This window comes from Athene noctua, chromosome 1 (assembly GCF_965140245.1).
Source record: "Athene noctua chromosome 1, bAthNoc1.hap1.1, whole genome shotgun sequence".
NCBI lineage: Eukaryota > Metazoa > Chordata > Aves > Strigiformes > Strigidae > Athene > Athene noctua.
The window spans coordinates 48,017,743-48,040,967 of record NC_134037.1 but is presented as its reverse complement, the minus strand read 5'-3'; the positions used below and the strand labels follow the sequence as shown (position 1 = coordinate 48,040,967).

Genomic DNA, 23,225 nt, shown 5'->3' with positions numbered 1-23,225 from the left:
TTACATAAATTGTTACTTTGTTTTTCTTTCACTACTGTTTGTGGAGTTTGATTCTTTATGGATATACAATCACCTTCAACATCATCATGAGGAAGCCTCTTCTGTGAATTAGAAAATGACACAGCCTCCTGTGACAATGTTTGTATTTTGTAAATCAACGTGCAAAGCGACTTTAGTAGGCAGTCACTTCAGCATTGTGCCTCCAGCTGAACATCCAGGCATGAGGCTGAACTGCAGCAGTCAGGACTGCATCAGCGTTTCATAGGTACTGGAAGGTGTTGTGGATTTTGGTCTTTTACAGCAGTTCAGCCACTCTAGCCTATGTTGATAACTTATACCATCAAAAAATAAAATTACTATAGGAAAGATAAGTCCTACAAAAGAAGACCACTTTATATCTTGGTCGGATGTTTACTGTGCCTTAGGGCTTCATTTCTCCTAGTAGGCATAAGGCAGTTCAACACAGCTCCTGATTTTCCTGCTCTTTGATTTATATAGTCAAGCCATCACTATAACGTGTAAGTGCTTCCAAGTGTTAAGATTGATAGCAGTAGTGAGGTTGTACAAACTTTGGCACCTCTTTTAAATAAGATAAACTGTGTGGGGTTTTGTTTTCATTCATGTTTACTCTAAATTTTGATCCGGATTATTTGGGTAGTGTAATTATTAATATTAAAAATGTAATTCTTAGAGTGGAAAGTTTTTTTAAAAAAGCAAATTTTACACTATTTCTGAAGATGTCAGACTCAGCATTCACTTTATTGAAGTTGGATCCCAGCAAGTGGTGTTATCTCTCCAACTCATACTGGTTTTCATGAGTTACCATAGGGTGTCTGTCATTATAGAAGTTTAGGTTGTTTAATTTGTTACTTTGAAAATCAGGCTTAAAACTCCAACGAATGTCAAAGTTTTTCTGAAATGGTAGGCGGCCTTCTGAATGGACCGTGGCATATTTTTGGAAGTCTAAACAAATGAGAAGATGAAGAATTGCACTTTGAAACAACAACGTTCTGAGGTAGTTCTTAATACCTTAATTAGGAAGCAGTGGTTTACTTCTGTAATATGAACAAATCTGCTGATTAATAACATAATGGTCTTACAAGTCCTTAAGTTCAGTTATTTCAGCTCTTTGCAAAGTTTTTTCTACCATTGTCACCATTTCTACCGTCAGTGGTAGGTGGTGACAGATTTTTCTTTTTAACTTATTCTCCATCTGTCAGCACTTCTCATTCTGTCTTGGTTTAGCTCTCAGTGGTTGTTTTCCACCCATGATCTCTGGCAGACTTCTCGTGGGGGATGTCAATAAGAACAGGTCATTGCTTCTGGTCGTCTGTATTCTTTAGCTTTTTCCCTCCTTATTCTTGAACAATGAGCTTATTCTGTTTTAGCTGTTTAAAATGTTCTAAAAGCCTCTTTCCTTTTCAGACAGCAGTAAGATTATTTAGGTGATACAGACAGTTCTCAAACTGATGGTAGCAAATGAATGCCGTGCTGTCCACCGATCAAGAAGGCAAAATGGAGTGACTTTTACCTCATGAGCATTGCAGACTCTGTCATGTCATACTGTATGAGTTCGGTTATCTTTGACTGGTAGTCTGTCTGGAGAATAGGATTAATGATTTCACCTTGGAGAGTAGAATATGCAGTTTCACCTTGGTATTCTTCTTTTGAACCCCTAGCTCACTGGGGATGGAGTAAGTGATACTGTTTTTACTTCATGATCTCTGACCATGAAGTAAAATGCATCATGTACTGCTGCTTTGTACAGCTCTGCTGTTCTAATTGGTTGAAATAGTTTTGATGCATATGTTTTTTGTTTCAGAATATACTGGGAAATCAGAAATAGAAAAATATCTTCTTGTTCCAGAAAAACAGTGTCACCTATTTCTCTGGCAAAACCCATCTTTGATGCTTTTCTAGCTTGTTATTAACAGCTTCCAGTGATAGAGATGCTTTGGAGTCCTATGCAGAGCTGAAGGTCTACACTGGGTGTTTTAAGGCTAGCATGTTGCTAGCCTTCTGGGGGTGATGGTGTGTTGGTATGTGTTTGTTTCGATTTGGGGGTTTTTGGAGGGCAACATGGTAAGTCTGAATATGCTTACATTGTGTGTGCTGCCTTGATGAAAAGCTAGTGTTTAAGCCCAGATCTGGTTGAATTGAAAGCATTTTATTTCTCTGTCTTGCTGGTATTCCACAGTCAACAGGACATTAGCAAAGTTGAGACAAGCTTGTATTCAGTTCTATATACAATTAAGCTATTTCAAATACTTATTTTCTTGTTGTAGTTTTCCCTCTCTGCCTTAAGTATTTACCCTTGGAAAATACCTACACCTCAAATTTACCAGTACTAATTTGCCACTTTCATTTGAAATATAAAAATGAGGTTCTTATATCTTTAGATAATATTGGCTAAAATGTGACAGTAAATGACAGTGAATAGCTATGCACAAGAAAGAATTAATGATCATTGTTAGTGAAGGCTGGATAAAAAGAAATCCATCATAGCTTGAGATCCTTCACAGCAGAACTGACGTCTATCCAGCAGTTCCCTGTCCTGTACTTTTGTAGTTCCTTCTATCCAAGTATGGAATTTTGTGTTTGTCCACATTTATAGAATGAAAGAAATACAACACTTTAAACGTTTCAGAGCTGTTATTTCATGGTCTTTGCAAAATCTGCCATCACTGTACGAATTTGCATAAACGTTCTGTTTTTCATAGAAACCCTGAGGCCCAGGAGTAACACTTTTTTTTTCTTTTTTTAATTTTTAAATGACATCTTATATTATGAAGTACAGATTGGCCTGAAAAGAGATCATTGATCTTATGCCCTTGGCACTGTTTAAAATTTTTCAAATACATAAAGAGGCAGCATAAAGTTATTTCAAGGTGTTCCCAGAGGGCAGTAGTCACAGACAGCCACAGAAAAACTCTCTGTTAAGGAGTTGGCAAATTAAATACAGGACAGTAAGAGACCTCTCTTTCCTTTTTATAGTTAGGACAGAAATACTTGAATCCTACAGTGCTGAAGTCTTACTCTTTTGTAGAACATCACATCAAAGTGCATCAAAACTTTTATTCTTACCCAGTTCCTGAAGTTATATGAATAATATTAGCAGCAAAATTAAAGAACACTAAGGAGAAACTGCCCTGTTTTCCCTTTTTGGAAATGGAAAAAAATGGAGAAAAATTGTTTTAAGCAGTATTATTAGCAGTATCAGAATGGCTTCTGATTAACTTACTGCTTTAAAGTAATTCTTTGATTTTTGACATAATAATAGGTAAGATGGACAGGGGAAGTGCTTTTAGGTTTTTGGGTGGGGTTTCTTCCATTAAAAAACAGTATTACATGGAAAAGGGAACTTTAAATAGGCAATTGTGTTTATCTAACCTGCTACAAGAGAATCATCTAAGAGAATCGTTGGGCCAAAATAGTGCTTATTTGTATGGAATTCTATTCTGGTGTACATCATCTATATCATGTGTTTGAATTGCACATGCTCATACACACAGAGCATTATATGTGCAAGTAGTATAGACTGAAGTTGATACTAGTGTCATCTTAATTGTTCAAATTACTGCTGTACTCTGTCAGATTTTTTTTTTTTTTGGTAGGACGTGACTGTGAAAATGCAGTAGGCTATATCTCTTGTTCACTATAATTTCCTATTTGACTTTTATGAGAAAGCATTCATTCTCTTGATTTATCTGCTTAGATTGTGGAGGAATAAAATTGCAGCATAGATTATGTAAATAACCATAAAGAAAGAAACATAAAGTTTAGTCTCAAAAACAGTTAAATTTTATGTAAGAATCTAAGTGAAATGGAGCTTTACTTAATAGACAAAAATTCACAGATACTGTGTATTTCTAGCTGAAAACTTCCTGTAATTTTCCCTTTTTGTAATAGAGAATCTGTTTGAATACTAGCAATGATACATTTTGGGTTGAATTACTTGGAGTTGAAGTTCATTAATTTGTTTAAATCTATTGTCAACAGATATGCTGTTGCTAGAGATGGAAATATTGCAGTCCTATTTATAATTTTACATTAATTTGGATAATGACTTTTGACTTCGTTTTCTTTGTAGTTATTTGAACTGCTAGGCCCTGAAGGTTTTGAACTCATAGAGAAGCTCCTGCAGAACAGATCTCTGATTCTGGAAAGGTCTTTGACTTGTCCAAATGATAACAGGTTCCAGACTCTGCAAGGTAAGCAAGCAGATTGAAAGTTTCCTAACTGTTCAGTTACATTTCAAACTACACTACTGTCTGTGTGTATTTAATAAGCAAGCAAAAAAAAAAAAAAAAACCCCAGGAGTGGAGTGGACCATGGTCTGGTTATACAGAGGAAACAAATATTGCATAAATTTATTTACTTTTCAACTGACTATAGGCATGTGTAATTTTTAAATGTATTAACTGTTGTACTTTTTCAGTTTTAATGGACTACTCTGGAAATAAATTGATCATTGGTTATTCTTTATCTGCTTTCCTGCTTACTGTCTACTTCAGTACTATCATCAAACGTAGGTCTTGGGGAGAAAAAAGTATGGTAACAAACACTTTTAGAGAAAATAAAGTTAAGCTTAAGGATGAATAAGCAACAGGAAAAAGTGAGGGTCAAGTATTATACTGGGGTTTTTGTTTTTATAGGATAAATTGCACACACAGAGTAATTCTTTTAAAACCTGTTTTAAAAATTGCTGTTTAAAAACAAGTCTCACTTTCTCCTCTGACAAAAGTAAATCTGATTGTGAATAGTTGTGATTTGGGATAAATCTTACATGGACATAGCACCATGCAGCCCATTGCATGTTCAGAGCATACAGAGTTAGAAAAATGTGAATAAAACTAGTAATGATGGACTTACGTAGTATCCTCACGATACTTTTAAAATGCAAATAACCCCTTTTTAATATATTTATTTTAAATGAAATGTTATATAAGCAAGTGTTTAGGAGTTCACCTCTTATTGTCCTGAACAACTGTTAGTTTTATCTGTTCATGATTTCAAAGTGGAATGTTTTGCTATCAGTATAACAAGGTTTTGTGTCTTGGTTCTTTTTCCCTTGTCAAATAATCAAATAAAAAAAAACCCAAACCATTCAGTTGAAACTGAACTGTTACAGTTTTTGTCCTATGTGCAGATTTTAGTTACACAAATGCTTTCTTTTCACTTAGCAGAAGCAGTATTTTGGAAGTTTTATTAATTTATTCTTCATTATGCAATCAGTAAAAGCTAACACAGTAATTTCTGCTAGAATGTGGAGGAAGAATATTTTCAGTGTTGTGCTTTTGAGACAATAGGAAGGCATTATTGACTGTATGCTTTTTTCACTGATGAGAGAACCCTTCTTTGACTGTGGTAAAGTTATCAGTGATATTTGATATGAGATTGAATATGCTCTGTCCCAAGTTCAGTTTATTAATTTTAATAAGCCTTTAAGTTGATCAAAGTGGTATTTCTAATGGGACTTGAAGTTTTATCTTTCCAGAATTGCATTTGTGAAAGGAATAATTTGTGTCTGCAGGAATTTAGTCAACTTCGAGTAATTTTTGTCTTGAGAAAGTAAGAACAAGTCAAGGAACTGTACAAATACTGCATTTTTGTAGTATGCTGTACTAGTTGACTATTTCTTATGTAATTTACTTCCACGGTAGTAAAGGTGATTGTTGTGCTTATCAGACAAATCAAGTAACAGTTCTTTGCTCTGGTGTGTTCAGTCTGAATTAAATTTAGTCAGGAAATTGCATCCATTGTCGCCCCCTTTCAATACAAGAGAGAGAAGGTTAAAGCTACACACATGATGGTATTAATGTGGACATTTTGACAGTTTATTAGATTTTTTTTCAATTATATTTTACAAGTTATAGTCATCTAATCCAGTATGCATGGTATGAGATGTAGGAGTTTCACTGTTACTGTAGGTAAAAACTAAGCAACACAAAACGGTAAAAACATCTGTCAAGTGGGTTTATTTGATGAAAAGAAGTTTTCGGGTTTTTGGCTTAAGAGTACATATGCAAAAGTACATATGAAACATAATTTAATTAAGTATATAAAAGTCAAACCTACATAAACTGATAATCTGTTTGCAGAACTTTGAAAATAGAAGTTTAAAAGCACTGATATAGTTAAAAACAAAACAAATCTGTATTACATATAAAAGACTTGGTTTTGTCTTTGGTTTTGGTCAGTAATGGCCTTGGAAGGGTGAACTTGACCAGACTTTTTCAGGTTCCCTGCTCCCCTAGATTTAATGTTTACTGTAATTGTTCTGTGGTTCTAATTCACCTTGATTCAATCCTGCTGGTTATCCACATAAAGGGAAGGAGGCCTTGTGGGAGTATGCTTTCAATACAATCATGTTATCTAGTAAATATACACTAATTCTTAGGTGAAGAGGCTGTTTAATAAAAAATAGTCTGTTTAGTCTATTTTCACACCATTCTGTTCATCAGTGTATATATGTAAGAGGAGGGATAAATGGCATTTCCACTGTTGATGAAGTTATTAATATGGAAAAATAAGAAAGCCCTTCCTTTTGCTGTTAGCCCATCCTCTTGCTTTGGGATGAAGAATTTTATTTGCTTAATAATGGTAACTTTAAACATCCTTAATTTAGGACATGAGCTGGTACTTTTAGATTTCTTGAAGCCAACTGCTGCACAGTCATCTACATAAAGCTAAACTATCTTTGAAAAATCATGTCACCCCCCCCAAAAAAACCCCAAAACCCAAACCTCAGAAAACAAACCCTTAGAAGAAAACTGAGGAAAACAGAGATGGAATCCAGTACTTAGAGGTGCATACCTGTTATCATATTGCAGAACAGTGCAAGAAGTTTATAGGAGAAAACACTAAGCCGAATTATGGTTGTCAAGTTACAATTCAGTCTGAACAAGAAAAGCTGTTAATGAAACAATATCGTCGTGAAGAAAAGCGAAATGCCAGAAAAGAAAAACAAGCTGGGGAAGATGGAGAGGTTTCTGGAGAAGGACTGATGTGTTTTGATCCCAAAGAGCTGCGGATGCAAAGGTAATAATACCAAAAGTTGAGAAATGGTTATGTTGTAATTACTACTTCAACATATGATAATAGTTTACTTTCTCTTACTTTGCTTTGGTGCTTAGGTGATTCTGACTTCAAGTCACATTTCATTAAAAGTGTAGAATTTTTTTTAATATGAAAACCTAATTTTCAGGGAAGGAAAGCAGTGATCTGCTTAATGAGAATCATCTTGGTCACCTCTATGTGGGCTGGAGATGCAGATTAGAGGGGTAGACTATCTTAGTTCCTGTACGCACACTACTTGCTTAAGATTTATGAAGTCTATACTACATCTATCAGAACTATCTTTTTTTTTTGTCTTTTCAAGACTAATGGGTAATATTTTCTACGTTGTCAGGTAAAGGTAGTGGGAGTAGCAGGGGAGGGAGAGGGTAAAGAACAAATAAGCTGCTATATTTCCTATTGAGAAAAATCTAGTAGGACTGTTATCTAACTGTGAATACATGTTGTTGTATTTCTCAAAAAGAGGCAAAACTGCATTTAGGAAAGCCTTGCACTTACTGGATTACACTTCTGATTTTTTTCTAAACAGTGCATTGTAAGGACTTGGTTTAGCTGAAGCCAGAGAATAACACTGTAAAATTCCTTTGTTGATTATTTTGAGGTGTTTTTTTCCTTAAATTTTCACAACGCTTGCTCTGACTTTAATATACTACATTCAGTTTTGTGATGGCTGCCTAAAATGGGCAGAATTATTGCAGTTATTTTTTTGTTCACAGAGAACTAGCACTTTTGAATGCTAGAAGTATGCCAGTCCTAAGCAGACAGAGAGAGATAGACTTCGAAAAAATTCATTATCCCCATGTTTATGATTCCCGAGCTGAAGCTATGAAAACATCAGCATTCATTGGGGGTGCAAAGGTACGTGTTTGTGCATGACCCTTCTTAAACAGTACATCTTTCCCAGTGAGTAATGTGCAGCAGGGTTCCCTTTGTTCCATTACAGATTCTCCTTATCAGAGGCCAATGTATGAAGCAAGTGTTTCTTTGCAGAGGGTTTTAAACACTTCATGTATTCGGTTTTTATTTTGACTCTAGAAGAAATAATCTCCTTCTCAACTATTTTTTTTTTTATTTCTAGGGTCACTGAAATCATCAAAATACTATTTTTTCTCTTTCTATCTTTTGGAAACCATTGAGTTGACTAACAAAATGAATCCTTTATGAAATTCTAGACTTAATGGCTTTTGAAATTCAATGAAATGTAGTTATCTTTTTTGCCTTTTTGGGACTATATTCTGAGCAGTAAAAGTGATTGTTTTCCATTTTAGAAGTTCAGTGCTATCTATAAAATGAATCAGTGAGAATTGCTTTTATTTTTCATTCATTTTTTGAAGAAAAGTGACAAACCATTGTTCAAAGCGTGTTATACGTAATGACACTTTCTGTTTTCATACTTTATTAATTATTATTTATATAATTATATTATAATTGTATAATATATATAATTATAATTAGTTATAGAATTATTTATTATTATACAATTAATTATCCTGTAATACTGCTTTAGGTGTTCTTACCAGAGGCAGTTCAGAGAGAAAACAACAAAATGTATGAAGAGGTGAAGATCCCCCATAGTGAGCCAATGCCTATTGGTATTGAAGAGAAAATTGTTTATATTAAAGACTTAGATGAGGTGAGTAAACCATTTTAAAGATACTAAATTAGATTTTACTTTGTATTACAAAAATCTAACTGAAAAAGTTTACCAATTAATACTGTGATATATGATGTGTAAATGCAGCCAGTTAGTTTCTTTGCTACTGATTTGGAAGAGTATTTGTTCCGGGATGTAGTTCAGTGATATAATCCCTTTCATGATGACTCCGGTTCAAGAAATTCCTGCTCTTAACTTCTTGTTCACGAGTTGCAATTCTCAATTCCTTTGGCATTACCTGTTCAGTTGTTTATGGTTTTGAGCTGTGATCTGAATCACTAAAATGAAAATAAAATATTATGGTGATTCTGTTCTGTTTCTGGAGACAACATGGAGCAGTGAGCCCTAGCTTCTGTATCTTGACTTGTACAGGAGGTTGGCTTGTGACTGCACAGCAGTATTTTGCAATTCATCAGCCTAGTCTTAGAGTAAGTATGATTCAGTTGTGGTGCTATTAAGTATGGTGTTACAGACTGTATGGGGTGTAAAACCTGAAAGTGCTTTGTTAGGCAGAAGGCAGAAAATCATTATTAGCAAAACTTTGATGATAGAAAATAGAGGGCAGAGAGGAAAAATGCAAGTAAATCAAACATTTTAACCTTTACTGATTTAAAATGGTGAAGAAGCTGAGGCAAGGGAACTAAGTTTGTTGTTGGTGTTTACAGTCTAGAACTTGCAGTACTCTTATCACGTGTACCTGCTCGCTCCTCATTGTATATGTCAAATCTGTTGATGAATGGAATGTTTGCTACTGATTTGAACAGGAACATAAAGAACAAACTGTATATACATTTGATGAAGGTTTTATGTTTCTTAGCTCTTCAGCAGCATACAGCATGGAAAAAGTATTTCCCACTATTTTCCCTGTGGGAAACAGGAAATGAGAATATATATCTAATACAGTTAACCAGAACACTTTATTGGGGTTCTGAGTAAAGATTATGTCTTACATAAAGATTTAACTCTTTTAAAACAGAAGACGGTTTAATTTTAGAATCTGAATCTGTTCTTTTCTGCTTGGGTGACAGTCCCTAATATCATGTTTACAAAGTGAGTGACAGCTTAACTAGATAGAAAAGTTGAGCCACTGCAGCTATAAAATGCAACACTTATATGACAATTTTCAGCATGACAGCTTTTTGCAATGAAATGTCTTTCTCCTAAGCTGAATACCACCTACTAATCTGTAAACTTTTTGCAAGAAGTACCAATATTTCAATAGATATAACTTGTTTCAGAAAAAATACAGTTCAGAGAGAAAAATAAATATCTAAAAGAAATGGTTTTTAGATTTTTACACGTGCAGTATTTAAAATAAATGTTACAAAATGCATGAGTTACACAAATTTCACAAATAATTTGTATCCTTTGTAGATTGTGTATCGTCAAGAGGTGTACTTTTCAGTTTTACAGTGAAATTCTGAAATAGAAGCAATCTTCTTCAAAACTTTTTACTCTTCCATGTTTTCTATTACAGGACATTAAATAGGAGTGTCGATAGCAAATACAATTTGAGTGTTTAAACACCTATGTATTTAATTCCCACCCCAACTTTCATATCACTTTGCAACAAAAGATGACAAATTTATGAATAGTTTGAACGCCTGCAGGACTTGTCAGATTCACATTTCCATTAGTGAGACTTATAGATTTGGATCTTGTTGAATAGCACCTTTTTCGCAATGAGGTAAAGAGGCTGAAATTGCCAGTGTATGTGGTGTTTAAGATATACCTGATCAAGACATAAGTATCCTGGTTAGGGCAAAATTTTTTTTTTGCTTTCTCTTTATGGCTGTTCTAGATCTCCTAAGCTCATAAAATCTTGGCTGGTACTTACAATTTTTGCTGATTAACTTTAGTCAATTTGGAGGGCAATAATTTTTTCTGTCGATATGTTTTATTCTTTTTGCTGAACTAGTGTAAGCAAAAGCAGCAAATTTTTTTTAGCTTTCTACCCATCATATCTGGGTGCTTATAAGATAGCTCTCATTTCTCTGTAAGATATGTTTACAGGATTACCAAAAATATAAACAGATGGGCAAGAGGAGAGTTGACAGTAAATGTAACTGTAGATGGTTCATAGCAGCATCTAAAGGCACACGAGGAAGTTGAGAGTTTTGCTACTGTTGACTATTATGAGATGCCATTAGTGGTAGGGTTTTGATGCAAGACATTGAATTAGTCTAAACATCTAGATTAAAGAATTCATTCTGTTTAATGAGTCAGTATGCATGCAACCCATAATAATAGAGATCCCCAGGGGAAAAAAGCACAGAACAACCAATCTGTCTGTTGTTGCTGTTACAAGGGTATTTATCATAGCTCTCCAAACACTTGCTGTTTTATGGAGAAATCCTGATGGCTTTAAAAATTATAAATATTCTTCTTCCTTTTAGTTTATTCATTTAATTTTCATCTGTTCTTCATTTAACCAGTTCCATTTGTGTTACACTTTGGTGGGTTTCTTGCTTTACTGAGAGCCAGATCTGCCTGTGTTTCCTTGCCTCAGGTACTAACATTTGTTAGTCCCAGTATTCAAAGAAACAAATACTTTGGATTTTCTAAGGTGTTCCTCCTTGTAAAATTATCTTTTTACATCCAGGAAATAGATCACACTTTTGTACTTAATAAGAATAGTTTTACTGACTTACTTTCAGGCTTAAGTTCTTAAATTCTTTGCCACAGAGCCACTGTGGGGAGGAGAAGGTGGGGCAGGTTCAGAGCCCCAGGTGTCCTCCCTCAACTCCTAAAGGTATAGGGTGTCAGCCTTCTGGGGAGAGGTCGGCTGTTACAAACTGCTGGTAACCTCTTCAGAGCTACTTTGCCTACGTAATAAGGGTAAAAGACAAGTGGTCCCCTTTATTTGCAATATACTTTTTTGGTGATAACAGGCTCTGCTCTTTAAGCTTTCTTTTGCTTGCTGCGAGAAGCTGTGACTAGATGGCAGAAGAAAAAATGGGTTTGCACTGTAGAAGATTTTGACCTTTTCTAAACACCTGCCCTCTTTGAAACTTGAGGGGACAGCTGTGGGACATACAGATCATTGCTTCAGGTACAGAGTACAGCAATTTTTTGTACAATTAGAAAATTTCCTAGGTCTTCTGGACTCTTCTTCACTTGGTAACTACCTTGCCCAAGTGTGTAGAGGGTAGGGATGTCAGGTGTACAGTGCTTCTGCTTCTTGTTTTGTAGAGGAAAGTGGTCTTCTACTTAGATTTGATGTATGTAAAGTTTTTTAATGGCTGGTGTAGATATGTCTTTAGGGGAAAGAAATTTATATGCCATTGATAATATAAAGAATCCTGTATCCTGATTTGAAGATTTCCAATGGTACCTTTGCTCATTCAAGGTTAAAAACCTGGACTGCATCAGTTTTCCCAAAGGCTGAAAAGAAGTAACCCTCACTATGAAGTGTGACCAATAAGAAGGAGCATGAGAAGAACAGTAGCAATACAAAATAAAGTTATATCTTCACTAATGATTTGTAGTGGTTACGTTGACAAGTGTGTGCCTGAGAATGTACAGACCGAGAAGCTGTTGCTGTATAACGGAGTGCATTTCACTGACAAAATATGTTTAGAAAATAGAGCTGGTAGTAGCGTAAGTATTCAAATAGACAGCAGAGGTGGCTATCAGTGGTATTGCAGAGGCTGAAGAGAAGAAGTCTTCATTATTTAACTTAATATTCACATTACCTAGCAGGTAAAAATTCTGTTATTCAACTACTAGTTTGTGTCTCCTCTATCTTTTAACAGACAAAGGAACTTTACAAGGGAATCTGTGAGGTATAGACATAACATAGTACTAATAATGAAAACACATTGTCAGAAAGTTTAATTTACCTTTAATTTTCCTTTTAAAAGAGGGAAGGTAAGAATTAGTCTAAAATCGGCTAGTTTGTATTCTTTCAAGAAATGTTTCACTTTCAACTGAATATTAGTGTGAGAATTTTTGAAATGTCATAGGATCTTTTCTTCTTAGTCTGTATGTTTTCATTTGCAGAAAGCTAATTTTAAGGACTATTTCTCATGAGTTATGTGATTTTGATCATATTGTCAGCAGTTTGGGTGGAATATTTGGCCATATAACATGCACATTGCAGAATACACTATTAAATTTAATCTTCAAAGCTCTTAAGGTCAGAACTGAGTTAATGATAAGAAGTTCATATATATTTTGAACTGTTAGCCAAAAGTTAAACCTCTGAAGTAATCTTGCATTTTAAATGTTTTCAAGTATTAGTTCAAATTACTTACATTTTTCTCATTTCCTTAAATTGATGTAAACATAGTTTGAGAAGAGATGAGACAAATGTGTTCCTCTATAGAACCACATTTTAACCACATTTTAAACATGTATAGACTAATTATTTTGTTAGTTTCTTTTGTACAAATAGAAGTTTTGTCATTTTGCGTTATATGAACCAACACCAAAGGTAGCAGCAATGCCTTAAATTAGCAAAAGTATTAAAATGAGGTTCTTATTTGTAGCATTGACAGTGTAGTCAGGATGCATCTTCCACCGCACTTCAGAATGAAGAAATAACACATTTCAGCTAGGTTTGGCACTATATTATCTGAAATCTCATGGCTAGTGTTTTCAAGGTAAGTATTTATTTTAGTTAGAGCCTCCTTGCAAAGTGCCAGAGCTATTCTAAAGAGTTTAACTTTGTGATTAGGTAAATTATTCCACGGGCAGATTTTTCTAATGTTGTGGAATCAGTGCCTTGAAGAATACAGATGCTAAGATGAAACTCATGACAAAGATCCAAATTTTTGTAGCTACCATTCCTACCTAATCTCATTATGCACTGCAAATATGAGATCAGGAGTGGCCAACCTTTCACAATTTAGCAGCCATAGAAGCATACCGTACAATCTGTCGTAAAACTGCTGGCATTGGCGTTCTCTTACTATCTGGTGTTCCTTTTTTTGCTTTGTCACCCCTACCTTTCTACACTGTGAAATGACCTGCTTCACCTCCTGCCACAGTACAACCCAGCTGGATTATCTCATACTCTTTATTTCCTACCCCTGCTGAGTTGGGAGCAGGAGCTAGTGGTTTGAATGGAGGGTGCTGTGCTGCTGCTTGGGAACTTCTCTGGTATTCAGTGGCAGAAGGGTGCACTGCATCCCACAGAAGGATTCACAAAGGGAAGGGTTCTTGCCATGCTGCAAGGCAGCAAATCCCACCCCCAACACAATTTGTAGATAATTATTATTCTTGGTATTTATTATTATTTGGAGAGCTGCGTTTTCACCACAGTACAAGCACACATGGCTTCTAAGTAGCTGGTTGGTCATACCAGTTTAGTCAGAAGTATGTGGTACTACTACTTGCAAAAGTGGCATGCTAGCTAGTTTGTTTCAATAATGAGAATTTTAAAAATGGAGTAGGAACAAGCTTAGATTTAATAAGTTTGGCTACTTGACATGCAACTTGACCATTAGTGAAATATATTTTCGTACTTACTATAAAGGTAGTTTTGCGCCAGCCTTTTTGCCAAATAAATGTACCTTTAAAGTCATAAACTCAGGTCAGGGAAAGTTCCTCTTCAAGGCTGTGAAAACAGGTTTTATCTAAAAAATTGCTGTTGGTGAAAAATTACTTCATCTTTTTACCTAAAGTGGGTGTTCAGGATAGGATTTATTTCTTTGTTTCACGTTATTTCAATTTCCTTTTACTAGCACTACTTAATGTTCTGAATAAGAAATGGTTTCTTTCTCTCTGCATTACGTGAAGGAATTATTACAAAATCAATATTCCTTTTTTTTCCTGTAATGTTTTCTTGTTTTTAGAATTGTAAAAGGTAAGTCTACTGAATAAAGTATGGATGTTTTTGCATAAATTACATTTTTCACATCCAGAATGTTGGACCATTTATTCCAACCTTGATTTCAGTGTATACTTGAGTTGTATATTTTCCAAACAGCAATTGATATTTGGACTGAATTGAATCATTTTGAAAAACATTTCTAATTTTATTGAAACCTTGTGATTTATCCAGTGGAGTATACTAGAAAACTTCTCTGAGGAAAGTTTACAAGTCCTGTAATCATTAATCCCAGCTTAAGGAAAAAAAAAAAAGTATGTCAAGATACAATGTTTTTAATAGCTGGTAATGTCTATTAGGAATTACGGTCTGTCTTCATATTTCATGAGTGAGGGTCCGAAGAATGTAGAATATGTGCAGTAACAGGTTAACAAGAATATTGGAGTTAAGATTCTACACTGATAAAACCTATGAGTTCTGGCTTAATTTTCTTAAGTATGTGAGTCAATGAGTATTTTATCATTACTTTAGAATTCCAGGTGCAATATTTACAATTTCTTTGAACAATTGTTTGAATATCTAACTTAGACTCAGCTGAGGTTTTTGTGCATTTTTTTAAGTTGTCTGAATAAATACTGTTGCTTTGGCTGAAAACACATAAAAAGATGTGCTTCATGACAAAACAGTAGTTTATTATTGATCTTGTGTAAATTTATTATCTTTTCCATTAAGAAAATCCTATTTCTTATTAGAATTAGAATTAGAACTTATTAGAAATAGTTTATTGACTCTTCGTCAGAAAGGTCTCTTGCTATGATGTGCAACCTGTAAAGTGGTATTCTGGTCTTAAAATTTACCTGTAATCTGATGTTGGAGAAATGCAAAATTGTGCTATGTTGCTGGCTACTAATTCACTGTTGGAAGACACTTGCTGTACTTGATTATAACTCATTGAATGTAATATTTTTAAAACAAGTGCCTCACTTGACTGCGGCTTTCCAATTTTTAGATATCACTGTATGATTTCCCAAATGCTAAATAGGTCTTTCCCTTTCAGAAATAGAAAACATATCCCTATTGTGATAAATCTCTGGAAAGTATTTTGAAAAATATTCTTACTTTATTGATACAGCCTTTAATGCTACAGATGACACCATAGCATTTTTCTGGATTCATAAAACCTTTCTGTTAGTTTAAACGCTAATATTCTTTTGCCAGTAAAAAGTTCTTTTGTTCAACAGAATCACTGGTTTTATTGCATGCCAGATTATTAACCTGATTTATTTTGGGTAACACCTTTATAACGAAGTATCTAAATGATTTAAAGAGAGAAAGAGACTTGATGTGGTAATATCAAAGAGACTTGATATGGTAATTGAAATACAGGTACACTGCAGAGATAGCATGGCTTTATGAATGTTGTAATAAAACTTTAAATTAATTCCAGAATGAAATGTGAAAGTCTGAATTTCTTGATTTAACATTGCACATGGATGTCCCACCTCCAGTGAGGCAGTTTTTAGGAGCAAAGCTTGAGAGGATTTCAACTACCCTCCCATAGCCATGAGTTTGAAAAGTTGAAAACTAACACCAAAAGGGAAGATTTGGAATAAAGTAGGCAAATAATAAAAAAATATATATGTAATCATGAAATACTTTACAGATGGATAATTTTGTCCAATAATCTGAGATTATAATTCTAAACACAGTTTCACCTGTATCTACTTTCTTCTGAGAATATTTTTGCATCTCTGAAGTCTGTATCAAAATACATAGATTTACTAGAGCATCAGAGTTTATGCTAGTGCTGAAATGAAAGAGAAAAGAATTGACTATCTCAGAAGAGATATACCAAGGCTAAAGATTTTATTTTTTAAAGTAGCAATAGTAAAATGCAAAAAGAAAGGGAAGTGTCATCAGGGATATTGATATCAAGGCTGTCCTAAAAATAAGTAAGCAAAAAACAGAGATTGACATTTTGTTTTCTGACAAAACCCATAATACAACTTCTTTTCCCAAGATACATATCCCAGGTGTGTGCTAGCTCTTAAGAGCTGAACACAATATTGGATATGTTCATATCTTAGCCATTTCATGGGTTTCCTCCAGAGCATTTTATTTTTGTAACTGGTACAGTTATTTTAAAATAACATTTTGAAATGCAGTGACCTGGCAATAAGGACTGTGGTAAACCCTCAGCATTTGAAAACTGTGATTTCTGACTCAGGAAAAAGATGCCTTTGGCACTATTATAGTCTTTGAGAGGACCTGTCTCTTACCACAGGAAGAGAAATTGAAACTGTTTTCCCTGACACATCTCTGCATTAGGCAGGTGTGACATAAGTCTTTGCCTTAATCCATGATGCTTCTTCCATTCTCAGTCAAAGACATAAAAAAGACCATAATACATAAAGTTTATATCTTAAAAAAAAAATTTATAAAATATATCTATACACAAGTGTGTGTGTATATATATGTTTCCTACTAATGCAAAGTTGATTTTGAAAGTAACAGATGTTTTTTAACAGGCCTATCACCACTGTTTTATATAACCTCCCCTAAGCCTCCCTCATCTTGACAGATTTTTGCTGCTTTATTTTTAAAAAGAAAAAAAAAATCTGTGTGCAAAAATGATAGTCAAGCCGATCATGTCCCTTATACAAATGTATGTAGGATGCAAAAAGGAGAGGAAGTTGATGAATAATTGGAGAGAGACAAGAACCAAATCTCATGTCAGATTTTATGAAGAGCAAAAAGCAGCTTTCACTGAGCAGCAGCCCATATGTACTGAAACAATCTGTGTCAGTCCACCGTTGTGGAAGTAATGCCATAGTTCACCTCTTTTGGGATGGAGAGGAATGAAGGTAAAGGAAACAAATACATCATACTGCTCACAAGTTTCAGAGCTACGCATTATATAACTGATCACATCTAAGCCTGTATTTGCTCAAACTATATCGTCCTTGGCTTATTCATATGTGACTTTTATTTTTGATATGATGTTATGGATTGAATCACTGTAATGTAATCTTTTAAAAGCAGATTATTTTTATAGAGATTAGAAAAACATTCACCAGAGAAGTATAATGAAAACAGACTTTCATTATTGTCCCATAAGAATGGGGAAGTAATGCAGATACTTTCTTAAAATTTTGGGTTAGCAGCATTATTGGAGAAATTCATAGATAACCACTTGCACCCGTGTTTTCAGATTGTGCGTTTCCCTGGTTTAAAAAAACAACCAACACAACAACTTGTAATGTATCCTTTTTCTTACTCCAAAAAAGTGTTGTCTACCTCTGTCATAAACTCATCTTTTGGTAGGGCTCACAGCAGGTTTATTTGTTTTGGTTTGACACTGGGCAAGTTTGATTCTTTTAGAATCAGATGGAATAAAGGTTTTTCAGTATGTGCTGTTTTAGCTCATCTACACAGATTTTTCAGACGACTTTTCACAAAGGTGAAAAATTATCTTTTTGGCCAGTGGGCTTCTCCTTGCTATTCAGCTATAACCTAATTCATTTCCTTGTCGTATAGGGTCTCAAAATCAGCTGCTTAAAATATGACCTTATTATTTGTTCCTTACGTTGCCTTTGTCATAGTGTCATGTGAAGTTTAGTTGAAGACATTTTGTAGTCTTGTGCTTTTATTCTTTTTAAAATTATCAAGGCTTTTGTCTTTTTTTTCATTAAACATCAGTTTTTAAACACTATTAGGATAGTATATTGTATAATACATTATAGCTTTATTTTTGGTGTTGGCTTAACATACTCATATAAGATCCTTTTAACATCTTAGAATTTTGACAGTTGTGTTACATGAACAAGCTACTTTTAAGACACTGGAGATGTTGAAGGTGGCAAGGATGCTATGAAAAACTGATAAATATGCTCTTTGTTGTGTCAGTCTGGGTTGTGTTTTTACACACATTTTTAATTTCAAAACCTTGATACTAATGAAAGCATATGCAAAAACCACTGATAAATGTAGATATAGCAAGAAGAAATCATTGTGAAGATAAAATACTATTTTCAAATATCCTTTCATTAGTGAAGTTGTAATTGAAATTTACAGATCTTCTCATTTATAGATTGATTATTCTAAGTACTAGTAATGGACAACTTTTTTTATTGATGAGACCTGTGAAATCTGAGTTATATCTTCTTGGGCAGTGTAAGTTTAAAGACAAGAAAAATTAATTGACAATATGGGTCAAAGTCTAGTAGAATATCCGTACTGGTGAATATAGAGAACTTAATTTCTTTTAGTCTGTTCTTTAAACTAGCACGGCTGTGATGATATACTAAGCAAAAATTGCTGAAAAATATTTAGTAGATATTGTCATGGGAGAGTTGCATATTCTTAGTTATTTGGGATTTTGTTCACTCCTTTTCATGCAAATAGTAAATATGAATAGGGAAATGCATTTTTTAATATTTACATGAGGTAAAATTGACTGCATCTGATTTGAATAAAACGATAAGCCTGTTTCATTTTATACACAGCTGCCAAGTGTGTGTATATTGTGTAGTGCTGCCTCTGAAATGGCTGAAAATCTGATGGGAACACTTATAAAGGCAAACCAGTAAAGGGCACCAGCTGCTGAAAAGCACCTGCTGAGCCACTGTGGGAATAGATGCATCTGCCTGTAGCTAGAAGTAATCTAACAAAGTACCTGCTTTTACCTGTCAGGATTTTAATTTGTGTAAAGATTCAACCAATGAAACTAATGCCAAATACTTAAAGAAAAGAAAAAAAAAAAATCTGAGGGTGTTTTCTTGTGCAAAAGTGCACTACTTCTGAGCAGTAGGAGTCTGTGAAAGTTTCTCATTCTCATAACTATTTTATATATTTTTGTTTTAATATAAACAAACCCAGATATGGCAGCCAAAACTCTCAGCTACACTGTGCATAGTGTCTTACTAATGGATGCAATCAGTATGGGGGAGATTATGCTACTGAAGACCAGGTTTACAGTTTTTGTTTGACGTAGTTTGAGAAATATCTCGGGGGGGGTGGGGTGGGTGGGTGGGTGAGAATATGTTTATTTTTTCATTGCAGCATATTGATTTGTTGCTCACATGAAAATATATTTTGCAATCAGAAGTCATTAGACATATTTCCCAAATATTTTTTAAAACTGTTGTACTTTTTGTCTTTTGATACTTGTTCCCAGACGTTGGTGACCTTATCACACAGTCATCATCCCTCATCTATCTTTTATTTTCCTATGGTATATCAGGTAGAAAAAACTTCTGTGAATGCTGCTGGTTTAGTTGGTATTTGGGAGAATGAAGTAGCTGTGTTGGTGTAGAGAAAAAAAAGACTAATCGTTCTTGTTGTTTTCCCTTGTAAAATTTAGAAAAAAGTTATTTAACATCTATATTGTAAAACAGTACTGCCTTCTTGGTTAGCAGTAGTGTTAAATTAACTGAAATAGAGAAGAAAATTGAGTTGTAGAAGGATTATGACAGCAATTGTTATTCCTCTGGGAATATTCTTTTGTTTGCCATCCTTTCATTTTTACTTGATGTGTTAAAATTATTACTAGTTTCAACTATAATTACCCTTCAGAATACTCTGTTAGTTTTTCTGGGTTTTATTAGGTATTACAAGGAAGAAATAGTTTATGTCATATGTTAAGGACAAATTAAAGTAAATAGTTCGAAAACATTATCCTGAAGGGGTTCCGTGTTAACAAATTAAGTATTTGTTTCTACATGAATAATTAGAACTGATGCCTCTGGGTACATAAAATAGTATTGAATTACTTAGGGTTTATTTAAAAATAAAAATACCGAAAGATATCTATATTTTAATATTACATAATATGAAGTGCTGTTAACCCTGCTCTTAAAGGCAGGTTTAAATTTGCTTTCAAAGAAAGTCAATATTTAGGCTGCAAATTGTGATGTTCAACTGACTGTAAATTGAGTAACTTTTATGTATTAAAATTTTTAGATTAAAACCAATGGTCAGTAAAAATCCAAGAAGTATTTCAGGTAGACATGTTCTTTCACAGTGCAGCTGCATGTAGCTCAAAGAGATCCAGCTTTTTTCTCCTCTTGTACTTAATCACTGTAATATTTGAAATTCAATAATATTTACCTGGTGACTTTGCATCTGTTGTGTTTGCTGACCTCTTTAAATGATCATAATAAGTGAAATATTTAAATTGAGGAATTAACTTGTTTTTCATTCTTTAGGGAGGTACATCTATGTCATTGACTGAATATAGATAATTTTTGATATAAAGCACATGCAGAGAACTGTAAATTTTTTAATGAAAGAAACTCAAAAGTAGCTTTAGTCATTTTGATAATTAAGACTGAGAGTGAATAATGTGCATCTGCTGCATCCTGTTTAGAGGATAGCCATTTCTCAATGGAATTTCATAGTACGAGTGTGGAAGAAATATGCAGCAGTCAGCTTCTCTTTGATAGCATACCTGAAGGCAAGCTTTCATTCTTAGGAGTAATTGGTCTTCAATTTAAAGAAAAATACAGGATAGTATTTTAAATTTAATTAAAATTATACTCAAGACCCAAATTGTTTTTTTATTTTTAAGAATGTAATCTCAAAGTGCGAATTTTCAAAGATGAGGGAATTCTGATACGCTGTAACATTTAAAAGATTAACTCTCACTGAAAATATTTTAAACAAGTTATACTTTGTCTGATTTTAATGTTTGTCTTTAATTAGCACAAGTTTCAGTACTCTCCTTGAGACATGAATATCTTATGTAGGCTAAGAATGTCCCAGGTCTTTCAGTAATAGAAATGGGACAGAGATTGTCCATCAAGGGATTCAGTTAGAAATCCCCAGATAGTTCTAAATGTTTTTAAAAGGTTTTCAGACAGATGAGCTACGTGACTAAAAGATTGACTTTATATCTGATAGGCTATTCATTTTAGACTTGCAGTTTCCATTAACTTCAAGATCATACAGTAACTGCTAATATAGTGGAAGTTTTAAAATTTTCAGAGAGGTAGTTGTTTGAGTCTGTAGAACAGGGAGCAAGAAGTAATATGAAGTCTTTTAAAGCGGGACATAGTTTTTGTGTGTGTGTGTTTTGTATCTTATTCTACAATAACAAAATACTCTTTCTGAATTCTAATTGGAAAATTGGAATTATTCTACCACTTAATTTTTCAGTTAGAATATTGGAACTGAACACATCAGGTAAGAGTGGAGTTATTTTTTCTTTTCATATGAACAGATAGGTGTGCTTTGGGTAATAATAATAGTAGAAACCATTTCTTTTGTCTGTAGTGCGTAGGAAATTAATCTGGAGAAGGGAAATAGGAACTTCTCATTAGCAGGAAACAAAGTACAGAGGAAGAAGATTATATTTAAAGGAAAAGGAATTACTTATCACCGAACATATTATGAATGAGACTTCTGTGCAAATATTCCCTCTTCTCTGCTTTTGTTTCCTGATTCTGAAAAGGGTGGGGATTTTTTGAGTCATCTGAGACTATGTAAGAGTTAATTTCCTGTGTTCCTAATTCTTCTTACCCTTACTTTTAATACATGTGGACCTTTGTCCTTCTGGACCTCTAAGCATGAGACTGTCTCCCTGCCATGCTTACTCCTTAGATGGAGACTTCTTGGCTTTTCAGATGTATCTTTAAGCTAAATAAGAATGCCTCTCTCAGGTTTTGCATCAGTAATTTGCCTACATCAGAAGAAATAAAGAATGGTTTGGATATCAATAGCTACTATAGTATAATAGCAAAACAAATAGTCTGGTCCAGTTGTAACCTGCAGCATGTATCCTTTTCAAAGTAGGTGTGAAAGCTCTGTTAAGATTTGTACCGCTGTTTGCTAAGCAAGAACTATCTTCATCAGCTTTTCAGTGTTCGTGATTCTGTAGTTTTCAGTGTCTTAATTTTCCATTAATCTAAATCCTGAGAATTGCTGAATGGAAATGCCCAGATGCAGCCCTGTAGAAGGTTTTCTCTTTATCCTGACCCATACATCAATCATTCACATAAGTCTGTGTGGTATGGGAGGGCCTAGTCTTTGATCTCTTTTGTCTGATGTCTGTTTCTTCCTCATGGTCATAATTTTGGGCAAAAACTATCTACTATTATATTTTCTGTCAGTACTCTCCATCCCTACTAGATTTTACAATTATCTGTCTAGGATAGTTGCAGTGACCACACCTTTTTTGATATTAATGTATGCCTTCATCAACACAATTAACTGCTTAGAAATCTTTTTTTCTCTCTTTTTTTTTTTTTTGTTTTTTTTTGTTTTTTTTGTTAGTAGTGACATTCTTTCAAAACTGCAACAAGAATATGGAAGGAAAAGAATAAATTAGATGTCTGTTGATATGGTGTGTTTTTTTCAAAATTATAACTAGTTCAGAAATGCAATTCATGCAAGAATTCAGCTTTCAAAAATGACTTTGTGTGTACTTTTGTATCATTCATAACCTCTTAACCTCTTTATTTGGGAAAAGTTAGCTAAAATTTATATATTAGTTTCATGAAAGGGTTTCAGTTTTTATGTTGCATATTAGTAGAGTAACTTTATTCTCACCAGTGGCTAGAATTTATGTAATTCCTTTCATGATGCAGTTGTTATCTTTCTTATTTGTTGGGTTTCTCCCTTTGTCTTGCAGTGTCTATATGCTAGAAAAGGGATTTCTGTATTAACTCTTTCATTGCAGTTACTTTTGAGACAGTGTGCCTCTAAAAGTGATTTTTTTTTTCC

General features: G+C 34.0%; 1 protein-coding gene across 1 annotated transcript in view; it reads left to right on the top strand.

The window, feature by feature from the left end:
* ASCC3 (activating signal cointegrator 1 complex subunit 3) overlaps window positions 1-23,225 on the top strand; it is a 287,285-nt gene that overhangs the window by 48,460 nt on the left and 215,600 nt on the right. Inside the window, exons 5-8 of the mRNA XM_074896093.1 lie at window positions 4,091-4,211; window positions 6,834-7,041; window positions 7,794-7,935; window positions 8,585-8,710. Of these exons, the coding sequence (XP_074752194.1) occupies window positions 4,091-4,211; window positions 6,834-7,041; window positions 7,794-7,935; window positions 8,585-8,710 (597 nt within the window). The remainder of the gene's footprint in view (window positions 1-4,090; window positions 4,212-6,833; window positions 7,042-7,793; window positions 7,936-8,584; window positions 8,711-23,225) is intronic.